Source organism: Petromyzon marinus, chromosome 34 (assembly GCF_048934315.1).
Source record: "Petromyzon marinus isolate PM22_M1 ecotype Great Lakes invasive population chromosome 34, UKy_Petmar_22M1.pri1.0, whole genome shotgun sequence".
In the NCBI taxonomy this organism is placed as follows: Eukaryota; Metazoa; Chordata; class Hyperoartia; order Petromyzontiformes; family Petromyzontidae; genus Petromyzon; species Petromyzon marinus.
Window position 1 is genome coordinate 11671436 of NC_133700.1, and position 15028 is coordinate 11686463.

At 51.4% G+C, this 15028-nt stretch overlaps 1 protein-coding gene across 4 annotated transcripts in view; it reads left to right on the forward strand.

The window, feature by feature from the left end:
• The window catches only part of LOC116948725 (uncharacterized), a 43682-nt gene extending 28893 nt beyond the window's left edge, over positions 1-14789 (forward strand). For all 4 annotated transcript variants that reach the window (XM_032965733.2, XM_076071720.1, XM_032965736.2 and 1 more), the window contains exons 7-9: positions 941-1966; positions 4363-4515; positions 10415-14789. In XM_032965733.2, coding sequence (XP_032821624.1) covers positions 941-1966; positions 4363-4515; positions 10415-10441 — 1206 coding nt within the window. In that variant the 3' untranslated portion in view covers positions 10442-14789. The remainder of the gene's footprint in view (positions 1-940; positions 1967-4362; positions 4516-10414) is intronic.
• The last annotated feature ends 239 nt before the right edge of the window (positions 14790-15028 follow it).

Sequence of the window (15028 nt, forward strand, 5' to 3'; positions counted from 1 at the left end):
ATTACAGGGCAGAGCGGAGACGCAGTGGCACACCACACGAACCCCGACCACCTTGGTTCGATTCTCGGCCAGGGCTCACATCAGGGGCGAGTGACATCGTAACCGGTCCTTGGCCTCCGCTAATTCACCAACTCAAATTGACCGGCGTGGTGAAGTATGTTCAGACAGCCTCCGTCATTGACAAGGCGTGGGTGGGCTCTGATCCAGCAGTGGTTTTACAGAGGGCTGTAAATTCCAGAGCAGCGTTATCCATTGCAAGGCCACTGGTAGCCCCTGGTGGCCTTTAGTGTGGCCCTCCACCGACAAGACGGAACACGTGGCAACACCCCTTGTCGGCGGCGTGGCGGCCCTCACACTGATGACGTCTTATCGGCAAAAGTGGCCCCCCTCTGAACATGAGTGAAGAACGCTGCTCTAGAGGCTCGTGACGCCCCGGGTTCTCGGCTTACAAGGGTTCGCTCCTGTCCGGATGACTTGTCACAGTCCGTGGGGTCGAGGCTCGAGTCACTAAGACGTTTTTGTCACTAGTTTCTACAGGAGCTCTGAATCATGTAAAAAACAACTACACGCAATATGTAAACCAATTACATACAACGTATGCCAATCAAAAATAGCACAATCGATTCTTTGCGAGCACGATTCGATGCCTGCTCCGTGAGGTCAATCTCTTCCCTGGTTAAACAAAATCGACTTGACTTTAACTAACGAATCATTAACTCGGATACTGGTCACCTCACGGATTCCACTCTAACATCGATTTCCGAATCAAATCGTGAAATCCACGGGACTCACGGCAAAGGTGAACCCGCGACAACTCACCGGTAACATCGGCGGCGCCGTGCAGTCGCGTTCCGCGAGACTGCAGCCTTGATTTGACGGAACTTGCGCGCCCCGCGCGTCTTTGACCCCGCGCGTCGCCGCCGCCGCCGCACGCCCGCAGGTTCACCACTCGGTGCCGGCGTCTCCAGCCCCGGTCCTCGCCGCCGCGGCCCCCAGGAGACGATCGCTCGAGTCGGACGCCCCCAAGAAGCGGCGCGCGCCGGCGCCGCCCATCGTCGCCGCCACGCTGCCTCGCGCCGCGTCCTCCGCTCGGCCCCGCGCGGCGCCGGCCCAGCCCGAGCGGCCCCGCAGCCGCTCCCTCCCGGGGGCCGACTCCGTCGCGCCCGAGCCGAGCGGCGACGGCGGTGCCGATGGCGGCGGCGCCAAGAAGAAAAAGAGGGCCGCCCCGCAGCCCCAGGGGCAGCCGCAGGCGCGGCCAAAGGAGCGGCCGCAGGTGCTGCCTCAGGTTCAGGAGCAGCCTCAGGTGCAAGTGCAGCCAAAGGTTCAGGAGCAGCCTCAGGGGCACTCACAGGAGCAGCCTCAGGTGCAGGTGCAGCCAAAGGTTCAGGAGCAGCCTCAGGTGCAGGTGCAGACAAATGAGCAGCCTCAAGTGCAGCCAAAGGTTCATGAGCAGCCTCAGGGGCAGCCTCAGGTGCAGGTGCTGCCAACGGTGCAGCCTCAGGGGCAGCCAAAGCCACAGGGGCAGCCTCAATCACAGGATCAATGTCACGGGCAGCCGAAGGGGCGTGCTCACCCTCGGACGCAGCTGGTGATCGTCAGCGGGTTGGAGGTGACGGTCATCAAGGACTCGCACCCGGAGAAGCGCGGCCGCTGCGACGGCGAGGCGTGCGGCGAGGCCGACGAGCGACGGTGCAAGGAGGGCGACCGCGGCGATGCCGAGCAAGCGGAGAAGACGGAGTGCGGCCACGGGGAGCGCGCGGCGGGCGGTGGCGGCGGAGATGACGGCACCGGTCCGCAAGCGTTCGGTGCCGGGGCCGGAGGGGATGCGGCGCCAGTGAGGGCGGTACCGGTGAGGGTCGTGCCGAGTTCACCGGAGAAAGGGGCCGGCCACACGGTGACCTGGGCCGACGTGAAGGTGGCGGAGGCCGTTGCGGCGTTGCCGTACATCGACAGCGTTTACGAGCAGGTTCGTGTGGCGACAACCACATCGGTTTCTCTCTTAGTGCCATTCCCCATCAGCCATGATCGATCCGCCGGTGGATGAAGCCCCCCCTCCCCATGGTGTGTCAGTCAGGGGGGCTGTTTGGTCATACTTCCTCATTCTGGACAATGGGTTGCTGGAGGCTAACAGCCAGTTCAGACGTCGCTTGCACTGATGTCAGCCGTGGCCAGGAATTTAATTTCGGTTGGCGGGTTCATAGCGCAGTGCGCACACAACCAGCTCCACCCTGGACACTCTTCATATATTAACCGCCTCATCACTGACTTCTGATGTATTCAATGAAATCGACAAAGCAACGTGTGGTTTATTTTATAGCGTTTTCTTTTCGGGGTCCCACGATCACAAAAGGAGAAGTCCATAGTGGAGGAAGGTAGCTCCGAGATTTACTCAATTCCGACGGATAAGCAAGTAAATTTTAGACAGCGTGTGATGCTACTCCACTCCACGATTCCCTACAATGCCCGAGTAAGCCAAGGAGGTCCTAGGTTGTGACCTGACCGGAAGTGACATCCCAAACCAACAACAGCTCTAATTTTGTAATAGCTGTGCGTCTAAAAGTCTGGTACGCCCATCTCGAACCTTTACAAGCAGCCTGCATCGCAGCTTCCCTCCTCGTTCTTCCGCACGATGACGATTGCTTGCGTTGCGATCGAAACGTCCTGGCATTCTTATTTCTACCTACGGGACTTTACCGAAAGACCCAAAGAATATTGAGATGCGTGTGTATATGATTGTACACGTTAGGCTATTCGAAAGAACAAGACAGAGCAAACAAGGCGAAACATGCGAGAAAAAAATAACACAAACAAGGTAGCACCGAAAAAGACGTGAGAAAATATTTTTTTATGGAATTGTGATCCCACACCATGGCAATGTATCACCTTGCCGAGGCAGTGAGTAGATAAATGCCGCATTTTTTGCTGGCCTTTACTCCGCACGAGCTTTGTCTGCTGTGATAAGGATGGTGTCGGTGAGAGGCAAGGGGGGTCTGGACGATGTTTGGGTGATGTCCACTCTCGGTCCAGGCCCCTTTTTAAAGGGAAAAACGTGAATTCATTTTACGCTGCCGCACGGCTCCCACCAGCAGGTGGAGGCACACCCACGTGTCTGGGGCTGCTGCTCGCGTTCCAGAGTCCCAGGCATTTAGAACATGCAGCGGCAAGGCTTGGACCAATTTACCCCCAGAGATTTGAGGAACGATTACAATTTGGGTTCACGATGCAAGGATGGGTTGGCATCTAGCAGCTTATCCCCACAGATAGTTGATGACTCATCGCAATATGGGTTCACGATCCATTTAAAAGATGGGTTATTTTTTGTGTGTATTGTTTAGGCTCGTGTATTTTTACATTGTTTGTTTTGACTCGTTCGTTATAATAGCGCTTTAGTACGTTAGCGTTACATTCGCATACGATTTTCATTTATTGTAACCGATTCTTTGACGTCAATATTATGCACGTATTGTGACCACCAGAATCAATGAATCTACAACTCATTACATTCCGTTTAAAAGGACGTATGATTATCATGCTATATTATACAAAGTTTTACTGGCTGGGTGCATGCCTGCATGGCCTTCACGTCTGGAGTGAGGGAGGGACGGACGGTTATGTCCAATGGACGTTGGGGGCTGCTAGTTAAATTAAAATAATAATCTCATACGGATGTAATCACGTTTGAGTTTACTGTACTGTACTTCAGTGAAATCTCACAACTCTCACACACTCCATGCAACGCGTGTACCCAGAACGTAAAAGTCGTGTTTTTTGTTGTTAAATCGATTGATGGAGCCCCCCATCGTTGACAGAGGTACAAGGCAGTGCCGCATGCAGCCAGAGTGAGGCGCACCTTAGCAAGACCACAATCAGCTGTTGAGTTAGGGCCATTCACACAACCAGCTTAGATCACCCGCAGCAATGAGCCCTGCTGCACAATGTTGACATGAGCCGAGAAAAACGCGTATTTTTATTTCATTTTGTGTCTCTCTGTCCCCCTGTCTTTTTGTCCATCTGACTAACTCTCTGTCTTTTTAATCTTTCTGCCTGTCCTGCCTGACTGCCTCTATTTTTTACTCGTGGTCTATCTTAGTATATGCGACTGTTCATCTGCCTGTCTGCCTGTCTGCCTGTCTGCCTATATGTGTGCTTGTCCATCTCTCTGTTCACCTGCCTGTCTGTCTGTCTGCCTGCCTGTCTTTGTGACTGTCTGTCTGTCGGTTAACCCGCCTGCCTTCTTATTTGTTTCCCTTCTCTCGCCGCCTCTCAGTTTTGCCAGTCTCTCTCTCTCTCCCCCCTGCCCCTGCCTCTCTGTTTGCCTTTGTCTGCCTGCTGTCGTGTTCACCTGTGCGCTCTCCGCTGCAGGAGGAGCTGCGCGAGGCTTTCCCCAGCATCTCGGCCCACGGCCCGGCCCTGGAGGACGGCGAGACGAGAGGGGGGCGGCGTGGGGCGGGGGCACCCACGGGGCCAGCAGCGTCCCCCTCCTCACCACCCAGCGAGGGGCAGCCCCCACGCCAGGTGAGGCCACGGGTCAATTCCGCACACCCCCTCCCTCCCTCCCTCCACCGTTTTATAGATTATTCGTAAAAAGGGGGGGCTATTGCACAAAATTGTCTCACCGTGCTGGACAACCAAACGATATAACAGAATTATCGTGTGCTCCGGATTGTACGTCGCACAGTTACTCCTGTATTATAAAGCGAGATTTGGGGGTGCGTCGTATAATCCGATTGCTGTGTGTGTGATTTGTAGAATTTGATGTATACTGGGCACACGCTTTTTGGGGTATGTCTTAGTTGGCGGAGTATCTAATGATCCGGAAAATATGTAAAAAAAATTTTTAAAACAATATTCTTTTCTTAATTATTTTAAATTCACCACTATATCCCAATTGCGCTATCGTCTTCACGCTGTTCAGACGAACACATTCCAGCTAGCAGTGCATCACCCTGTGTCAGAGAACGGCTCCGGACGGTGATGCCTTGGAGCTGCTGCAGTCGGCTTCTCTCGTCACGCTGGTGTCACATCGTTGTACATGCCGTGCAGTGGGCATCAGTGGTAGTCGCATGTCCATGAAACAAACCGTTTCTATACTCTTTGGTTCTATTCGGTAAAGTCACGTCTGCACATGTTCACCCCCTCTACACCGTTCACCATGCTAAGTCCGCCAATTGAATGCTAATTTTTATGCTAAATTCCTTTGTCAAGGCACCTTAATTCCTCTCACACAAGCTTAAAGGTCGCGGTCTGAGCTTGGCTGTGTTCACTCCAGCGCTGTCCTCAAGACAGTCTGGTCCCTTCACCTGATGAAGGCCACTTGTGTTGTGGCCGAAACATCGTGAATTTTTTATTTAAATTTTTTGTTGTTTTATACTTTTACGTGACTTTACCGAATAGAACCAAAGAGTATGGATCATTGCAGTCACAAAAGCTTCAAATCTAAAACCGTTTCTAGTCTCAGAGATAGAATTAAATTTGATGGGGTTTTATGTGCAGCAATTAGTAAGTAGATTGAGACCATCGCCTGACTACACTTGAGAACGCAGTCTAATCCCAGGCTCTCAGTGCTGCTGGTTCACTGTACTGAACCCTAACCCACAGGGTGGCTTCTTATTGAAAATAACCTTTGTGTTCAAAGTCTAAGTGATTGCGCTCGAAATTAGTTTGAGACTCATCTCCGATTTACAGCCCTGAGTCGGTCGTGGAGGTTCCACGTCTGCTCTTAATTAGCAGCAGAAGCACGAAGGACCGAGTTTTATCTCCAAGAGCGATGTGCATTCGCAACCTTCCGATTGTCAGCCGTGTGCTCTACCCACTTCCCAACGCGGCCAGCACTCGTCTTGATATCTCACAGGCTTAACCTGTGCGTAACGACGACCAGCATTTATCGCCGGTGAATGTTCGGCGAGAGCGAACGGCGATCGGTTTAATATGTCACGGTGAAAGTGAGCGAATATCGATTCGTCGGGGTCCACGTGCGGCCACGATTTTGGCCGTCTCCTCCTCCTCCGCGCAGCAGCTGCTTTAGCGCCGCTCTGCTAAGCGCGGGCCGGCTGGGGCCGGCTGGGGCCGGCTGGGGCCGGCTGGGGCCGGCTGGGGCCGGCTGGGGCCGGCTGGGGCCGGCTGGGGCCGGCAGGGGCCGGCTGGGGCCGGCTGGGGCCGGCTGGGGCCGGCTGGGGCCCTCGCGGCGTCGCGAGCGCCGTGCTGGTCCGCGCAAGGAGCGACGGGGCGAAGGGTTTTGCTGCGGACGGTCAATGGGTAGCGATTAGCTCCTCGGATTTTGAAGGTTGGTGAAGTGGGGTCAACAATTCCTGCCAATTGTCCCCCATTGCATCTGTGCACGCTCTCGAGCTCGGGGTGCATTTCACGCGGCTGCTTCTGCGAGAGCGGTTGCGTCAGACGGGAGCGTCTAGGTGGGCAGGTGCGTGGGATGGCTCTCGACATGCTCATCGGAACACGCCCACCACGCGCAAAATAATAATTGCGCCGCTACATCGCCGGCTCCCACACACGTGCGCACGCGCGCGCATTCTCAGAATCCCATTGTGATCTCCGACCTGAAGCATTGACGCACGCATTCTGATTTGTGCGTTATGGCACACAATGTCTTTTAGGAAAGGAGTTCTAATTCGGCCCGATTGATGTTTATATCAGGAACGTAGAGACACGTTTTTTTGTAATGTCTAAGCAGACGATGAGCCACGGTCAGTTAATTCCGTCGTTTAAAGTTAGCCTCAAGATTTGTTTTTCACCGTCATCGTCATCATCGCCATCATCATTTATTATTCATACCGCGCCTCCCTTACGGCGCATCTCAAGGCGTCTGAACAAAGTGGTGTTTGAGATCATTACTCGGCAAGGAAGCTATTGCAGATCAAATACAATGTTCAAAAACTATACAGTATAGACAATATCATAATCATACTAATCTCTTATGAAGCTCCTTTGACATCCAGATGTCTGAAAGTGCTGTAGATAAAAAATATATATACACACTTACAAATACAGATACAATTATATCGAAACAATGAAAGGTGATAATAATGATGATAATAATAAACATGCCAACTATACTCGCAATAAAATAAAGAACAAACTACGATAAAAACGGAAAAATAATTACGCTCACAGCGGAGGTAAAATCCACACAGCAAACGAGAATAATCAAACTTGAAGAGCTGAACTGTGCGTCGGTTAATTCTTTGCAGGATCACCGTTTTATAATGCTGGCGATGTTTTTTGGTGACTCACATTACGGCGCAATTTACGATGGCATTCTCTTGTGAATGTGGCTAAAGAAGAACGCGTTTGGTCGTTGCGCGTCAGCTGCTGTGGCACATGGGTGAGGAATGTGGACGCTGGCAGCGACGACGGGACAATACACGGGACGGTGCGCAAAGACGCGCGGGAGAGGTGCACGCTTGGAATCGCGTCTGAGAGGCAGTGGAACACTTTGGTCAGAAAAAATACACAAGCCCGGCACATCGCGGCCACTGTGAAGGAACGTGCGTGCGTTCGCGTAGGGCACATCGCAGGAAGGGGCGATTGGCGGTGGTCGAGACTAATTACAGAGCGGCAGCCAACGGAGGGAACGTGCCTGAGAGAACGTCCACCGTGCAGGAGCCCGCCCTTATCCCTCACGGTCCATCGGTGTAATCATCCATCTCGTGTGCAGGAGCTCGACGGCTTCTAACATCGATGAGTTGAAGTGGCGGTTCGCTTTGGGAAGGCCTTAATCTGGCAGTGGCTCGATCGCGATTTTGATGATAAGAACGGATGATGTTATTTTCGACGGAAGATCCACAAGGCGTTTGCGGAATGGGAGCGCGGGCGCGCCGGTCAAGTTTCACGTCGTCGTCCGCTTCGGCACAACATCGTAGATTCCCCTGTCCACAGTGAGCCATGCGAACGTCACGTTCTCCGATCCCGGAAATGTGCAGCGTGTGTAGCGTCTCCATTAGCGGCCCCTGGGGAGCTGCGCTGAGGCACATTAGTTCAACGTCCTGCCGTAGACCGCCCTTGAGTGTAGTGTTACCGGTTCACAAATCAACATCGTCCATTTGGCAAGTGGTGCACAATACGAGCAGCGATGATGATAGTAATGCAAGTAATGCCCTTAGTCCTATCCAGGAAAGCCTCGGTGAGTCACACAACTGCTTTTCTCTGCTGCTGCTGCTGCCGCTGAGGAACAAAGCGCTGTGCCCCGTGGCACGTCAGCGCCGCCGAGGGCTCGCCAGATGGCTCGCGGAGATGCGCCGACATCGGGGCGCGTTACGCAAGTGGCAACAGAACCGAGAGTGTCACAGCGTCGTGGGCCCCATTGCTCCGTGCGCACCACCACCACCCCCACCACAACTCCCCGCGTTAATGAGCGGTCCCCTCGCTCGTTAGCGACAGGGCGACACAAACTAACGAGCCGGGCCCCTGTAAAGAATTGCATTGTGGGTTTCTCTTGTTTTAATGATGGTGTTTTTTTATTATCAGTCACGTTATTTCTTATACCTAAGAGAATGCTTTCTTTTGCAAGTGTGCGGCGGTCAATATATGGCGCAAGTCTTTGTGAGCTCACGAAATGTCGACAAAACTGGGACAAGAAGAATACTGATGTGATGATTATCATTCATTTTGCAGAGATATGATGATACTGAGTTTTCTGAGGGTTCCTTTCGAAATCGAGCAACCTCTGTGCATATCGTGACAAGGAACCGTAACATTAAGCACACATATAAAATGTAGAAATGGAATTAAAAGCTCAAAAGTGGACAAAGAAGCATGGCGAGGTGCGAGCTTGGATTAAACTTCGAGACTAGAAAGAGCAACACGTGCATCACAGAACGCGCGCACACTCAAGGTAGACGTCACCATTAGGAATAGCACGTGAGTTTTGCGCAGGACACATCGCTGGAGGCGGGACGTGGGGCGGTGGTTGAGAATAACAGTGGAGCTGCGGCCAAAGGAGTGAACGTACTCAAGCAGACGGCCACTGTGGAGATGGAGCGATGGCATCAGCTCTCTCGTGCAGGAGCCAGATAGATTGTTTCATCTCAAGACCAAGACGGGTGGCCACGGCTTTGGGGGAGACCTTCATCAAGCAGTGGATAGGTGATGACGGTGATGGGAAATGGTATTACACGGTGCCTCAATTGTTTTTCTGAAGGCCTGTGTGGTGAAACTACCATGAGGTCATGTTTGGTTTGTGGTTAGTCCCACGTCAGTGCTGTTGTGACTGAAACCTACACTAGAACCGGACAATTCCACTTCTTGCCTTGTCACCACCTGTTTCCGCAGGTAGATTGTGTGAACAAGCGCACGTGCTCGTTGGCTCGTGTTGCGTCATATCCCGACCCTGTCTGCGCGGGGGCGGGGGTGACGCGGTGGTTTTGCGCACCGCGCTACAAACCCGGTGACCTCTCCGTGTTCCATTCCCGGTCACGGACATAGACTCATCGGTGAAGCGGTGTCTGAACCCGCCGTGAGCCTCCTCAAGATTGACTCAGCCTTAAATGTCTACCTGTTGCAGCGTTTAAAGATCAGCACAGGAGAGACAAAGGCGGCCAGGTGTGGCACTAGCCAAATCGCCCATTGTTCTCTGCACCGCCCTTAATAGGTTCTCACTAACAAGATTTCCCCCCGCCAGGGATCTCGGTGCCCGCGCGTGTGTGTGTGTGAGAATTCGCGCACTTGAGCCGCGTGTCCAGTGTTTGTGTTGGGTTTATCGGCACAACAGCGGCCTTGAGCCGCGCTGGGTTCATCACGGAGCCCACGCTCGACAGCGAGCACGAGTGGCTGAGTTATTTGCTGTTTTCTTTGTGAGTAAAGTGACCACGTCGAGCGAGTACACGGACGATTTTCCAGGAATGAAATTAAATAATAATAACAACAACAACAACAATGGCCGCTTCCGATGTTCATCGCCCTCGAGGGGCAACGACGCGGCCGGGCGGTGGCGCTTATTGCAGGGGTTTGTGGTTCGAGCCCCCTGCGGCCGCCCTGGTCAATACGCCGGTGGGTGTATCGACCGGACAATGTCTACGTGCCGTCTGCTCCACAGCGGCCGTGAACGACATCTGCCGCGTCATTCGGAAAACGGGCTACCCACGTTTGTCGGAGTCGCCCTCTAAATTTGCCGTTGCTCAATTGGGTTAGACCGCAGAGCAACTTTGGCCCCTTACTGTGAAACTACTGCACGAGATAATTGTCCGTGAAACATGATCCGCTTCGTCATAGCCTCGCCCCGCCCAGTGTATTATACGTGCCAAGAAATAAGACGCAAGTGCCTTACCTTGACGTACAGAGTTGCAGCAGAGGGAGGGGGCAGAGAGGGCAATGAGAGAATGACATGGGCCAACACTTCAGTGTGCTGGTGATATATATATATTACTCTGCGGCATCACCGTAATTGAGTGTTTCTCTGCAGGTCTTCGACATCAATCAAGCGAGCTGAAAATTGGCGATGGCGAGAGTGATGTTCCTGAAGAGAGAAGCCCTGGTGCCTGGTGGACGGTTGCAGCCATCACTCTCTCCTCACCTTTTCCCCCATCTTTATTTCACATTAAGTCGTGACGTGACATTTGATTGCGATGATTAGCAGCGGGTACCCACGTGCGACTGTCCTTTTCAGCCGCTGACAGCTTCATCGCATATAGACGCGTCCGTGCGTTCAGCGCGCACAAGCTCATTCACATGTATATCTTTTCGTGAAGCTTTTCGTTGTTATTTTTTTTTTATTTAATGGGCATACAGCTACATAACCAAAGAAGCTTAAGCCATTTACTGAGCACAGTTGTGTAAATGACACTGTACGGTATTGTCAGGAATCGTCCCTGAGGCTCGCACTGCGGGCATGTAGGTGTGTGCGGTTGTGGTCCGACGTTTTGCCCCGGTGAGTCGCATCCTGCTGGGAGCTTGCCAATTCGGCATCCCAAAGAAGCTGCCGGCACTGGGAGTCGAAACGGCGCATGTCAAGCCGAGCAGGGCACGGCACTAGCCGGTGCACGGCACGAGCCAGTCCGGCGGGTGACTATGAGAATATGAAATGGTGTTAGGATCCTGTGGAATTCCTTCAGGATTTCTATTTTGACATTTCCTATAGAACCAAACGTTGCTTTGGGTTTTTTTAAAGGTATATCTGATGTTTTTTCATTGATAATGACTGCAACGTTACATTTCTATATAGTTATATATATTCTTAGTTTGCATGTAAGATTACATTTCTAGAGCAAACATAGGCATATATTATGCTTCGAGTGGGTGCTGCAGTTAGAATACAAGTGGCGAGTGATCTCGGAACCGGTTCTGGGTCCTCCCCTTTCACCAACCCACGGTGACCAGCGTGGTGAAGTATGGTTAAACAACCCCCATGACCGACAAGGCGTGGGGAGGACTTCATCCAGCAGTGGATTGACACAAGGACTGAAAAGTATTATTATATCATGATTACTAGGCATACCTTATAGCATTGCATCTGCTGCCCTTTTTAGCTTTGCTTTCGTTAAGAAATTGCAGTATAGAAGTTTTAATTTAGTCGATGCAGAACCCAAAAAAATGTATGTATTGCCTGTGATCGCTGTACAAAATCGTACGGAATTTGTGTAAGTGGTGCCGGTGAATCCAGCTGACTCGGCATTTACAACGACAAAAATCTACATCAAGCGTCCTCCACGGCCGCGCGTGTGTGTGTGCTCCCCTACTCGCTGGCAGCCTCAACAGAGCCCCTTTGATTCCCCTCCGTGACAAGGGCAGAGCTGGAATTTTATTGTAACCCCCCCTCCCGCTCGCCACCCCGTGGAACAAAAGGCGTGGATTTTACATTTAAATGTCAGGCCACTTTCACCGCAGACGAGGCTCCTATGAGACGTCGCAACGCCTGAGCGTTTTTTTTTAATTTCTAATGAAAATCTAACTTTTTTTACGATGTCCTTTTCCCTTTACCAAGGAATTGGAAAATATTTCTCAATTGTTTTTCATTTTCAAAACACAAAGAGAAAGCCAGATCTTTAACCCGACTCAAACAAAATTCAAGAAAGTAAAATCTGTGCGGGATGTGAAGATACATTAAAATGTAATACCGCATGTTTTTGTTGTGCAAGAACCATGTCCCGTGACAAAACATCCACAATTCTGGAAAATGTTTAACGTTCTACGGTGCTAAGGGTTTCTAAGAATTTCCATTTGTAAACATTTAGACGCTCCTATTCGGCTTATGAAATCAATGAGGACAAATTGTAAAATGTCTGTAAATGTTTGCATACTAGCAAAGCTGTTTGCGCAATTGTGTCGCGGGAAGGAAGAAAAAAAAGACGACCTCAGTTTACGTAAAAAGTTACCAGATAGATGTTTTTTTCAAGACAGCAACGGGGTGTTTCGAACTGGCCTGGCTGCTGGTGACGTGCCTAAAATAGACAAACCCCGTTTCTCGGGGGGGGGGGGGGGGCGCAGGGGGTGTTATTTTGGCTGCCCTCATCGAAAGGCCATGTGGCACAAATGAAGAAAACGAAGAATCCTTGGGAAGGGGGAGCCATGGCGCAGCCTGCCCGAATGGGCCACGGTGTGACGTCGCCACCCCACTCACCTGGCAGCTTTGGGCATCGTTCCCACAGGGCTTGCTAGCAAAAACGATGTTATTCATGCCACGGTGCCTTCCAATAATGACAGGACGTGTGAAAGGAGAGGTGAAATGTTCATGTTATTCAGAGATGAAACAAAAACAACCCGTCATTTCTTACCATATAATTCAAGCGTCTTGTGTCACCTCATGATCCTCATCAAAAGCCTGGGGAATGTGTGTAGGCTGCAAACAAAATGTTAATTTCGGAAAAGTTTATAGTGAAATACTGTATGGTAACTACATGCAGCGTGCAGAATATATACATCAATGGTGGCGTTACCTCGACACGCAGAGCATGCTGGGACTTCCTTTTCTGCACTTGCTGTCTGAAAAAAACCCTTTTCGCATGATTATAATTGTCAACATTGTCACAATTTGTGAAGTAAGGCTGCTGTCTACTGCATTTATGCCTCTTTTCTCCCATCCATCCACACATTCACTTGCACATATTGGCCCAAGTTAGGCCTGGTTTTGTAATATTCATCCGTCCAACATCTCTCCACATGTGCCCTCATCCGTGCTCATCTGACGTTTACTCCACCGTTCTCAGGCACGTAAACCTGCAGTGAAATACCGATCCTCTCTTCCTTTGCTTAGAGCCCCACTGACACCGATAATCCCCTACATGTATCGTAACAATCAGCCCGTTCCACGAAGTGGATATACAGCCCTGGCGATTCGGTCTGACAGATGAACGGCACGGCAGTTCACGCAAGTCTGTGCCCGATCACTGCGAATGAGCGTGAAGTGTTACGAGCGTGGGAGGCGCTCAGCGAGATTTGAAGGGGGGGGGGGGGTGAATTTTCTGAAAGTTCCATAAGCGACGATGAACCGTCAGTGGTCGAATGAGCGGAGAGTTTCCAATGATGCAAGCGCCTAACATGCGCGAGCCGCGTAGACTGGGGTCTTTTGAACACAGCCAATCCTTACCTGAACCCAATAACAGATCTCGGCAGGCAGGGCGTGCTCCCTTTTGGCGATGCAACCACTCCGATTGTTCCCCCCGCTCCGACTGCCACTCTTCCCCCGGGTTGCGTCAGAGTGGGCTCGGTGGGGATTGTCCGTAGAAAGTCACCATCCGTATACGGGGCTGCTCTCGAATTGGTTCTATCCAGCACGTTGTCAAGCAATTGCAACAAGGCAATTGGCGTTTCGCCACTGTTGTGCCGCACAGATTTCCGATGTGCTTTTAGGTTGCACCGCGCGTCGTTCGGCACGACATCCGACGTTTCTCTGCGCATGCCAAGGCGATTCTTCAGCAACCCAATCGAAGAAGCTCCCCCAGCACGTTGTATGTACGTATTGTGGATTGAACTTCTTTCACACCGTACGTAGCCAACCGTGTTAACCGGAGGTGCGGGGGAAGGACAACCAACTAGACACAACATGCCGTTCTAAAGAAATTAAACGTTGAGTCAAACGTAGGACATCATGCCGAACAAAACGCGATACAACCCAAAAGTTTTGATTTAAAGCTTTCGTGACTGCAGTAATTCATATTCTTAGTTCTTTCGGTAAAGTCACGTTGAAGGGAAACAATAAAATAATAAAATAAGGTCGACTCTTATTGTTTTATATATTTGATTATTTTATTGTTTCCCTTCAACGTGACTTTACCGAAAGAACAAAGCATATAACCCAAAAGTTAATTTGATCACAAGGTCCATCGTACGTTCATGCAAGCACGGGGTCTCGTGTTGCGCGATGCAGAGCAACGCTTACAGCAGCTACGAAAGCTGAACACACACACAGCTGTTACAGCTACACCTTTATTTCATTCGTGACCATTTGTAGGTTCAACACGGACCAAAGTCGACTTCACACACTGACCATTTTGGTTGTCACTCCCGTTAATGTAGGCTTTGGTCCTACAGTATCTACCCCCCCCCCCCACCACTTGAACCGCACTTGATACAGGAGGATGAGATGTCAAGGTCAGGCCCAGCTGCGCGTGTGTGTTCCCACACTTGATCAATCGGCAGACGGAAGGATGGCTCGGGGCGTGAGTGTTTGTTCTGCAGGCAAGGAGGTCCTTGAGCTTGACTTGCCTGCACACGAAAGAGAAATCTGCCGTGCGTACGAATGTCGCAGTTGCTTGACCCCTGCTTAAAGATAAGGTCAAACGGGCACGCCTGATAACAGTGGTAAATGTTGCGATCTTTCCAACTAAATGTGTTTTACCACACCAGACCTGGATTTGTTATTTAAATATTGATGATCGTAACACCCGTGACCAGCAGATCACCTGGAGAGCGCCTGACTCACGTGTGTGCTCTGTTGCGCCAGAGTCATTTTAGGACATCGGATCTTGGGCAAAATAACATTCCTACAAACGCAGAGATGAGCCCATTCGGCTCTTGAAATCCAGATCTCCCCCCTCCCCTCGCAACCCCGCATCTCCAGCCTTCCACGCCAACCACTCCG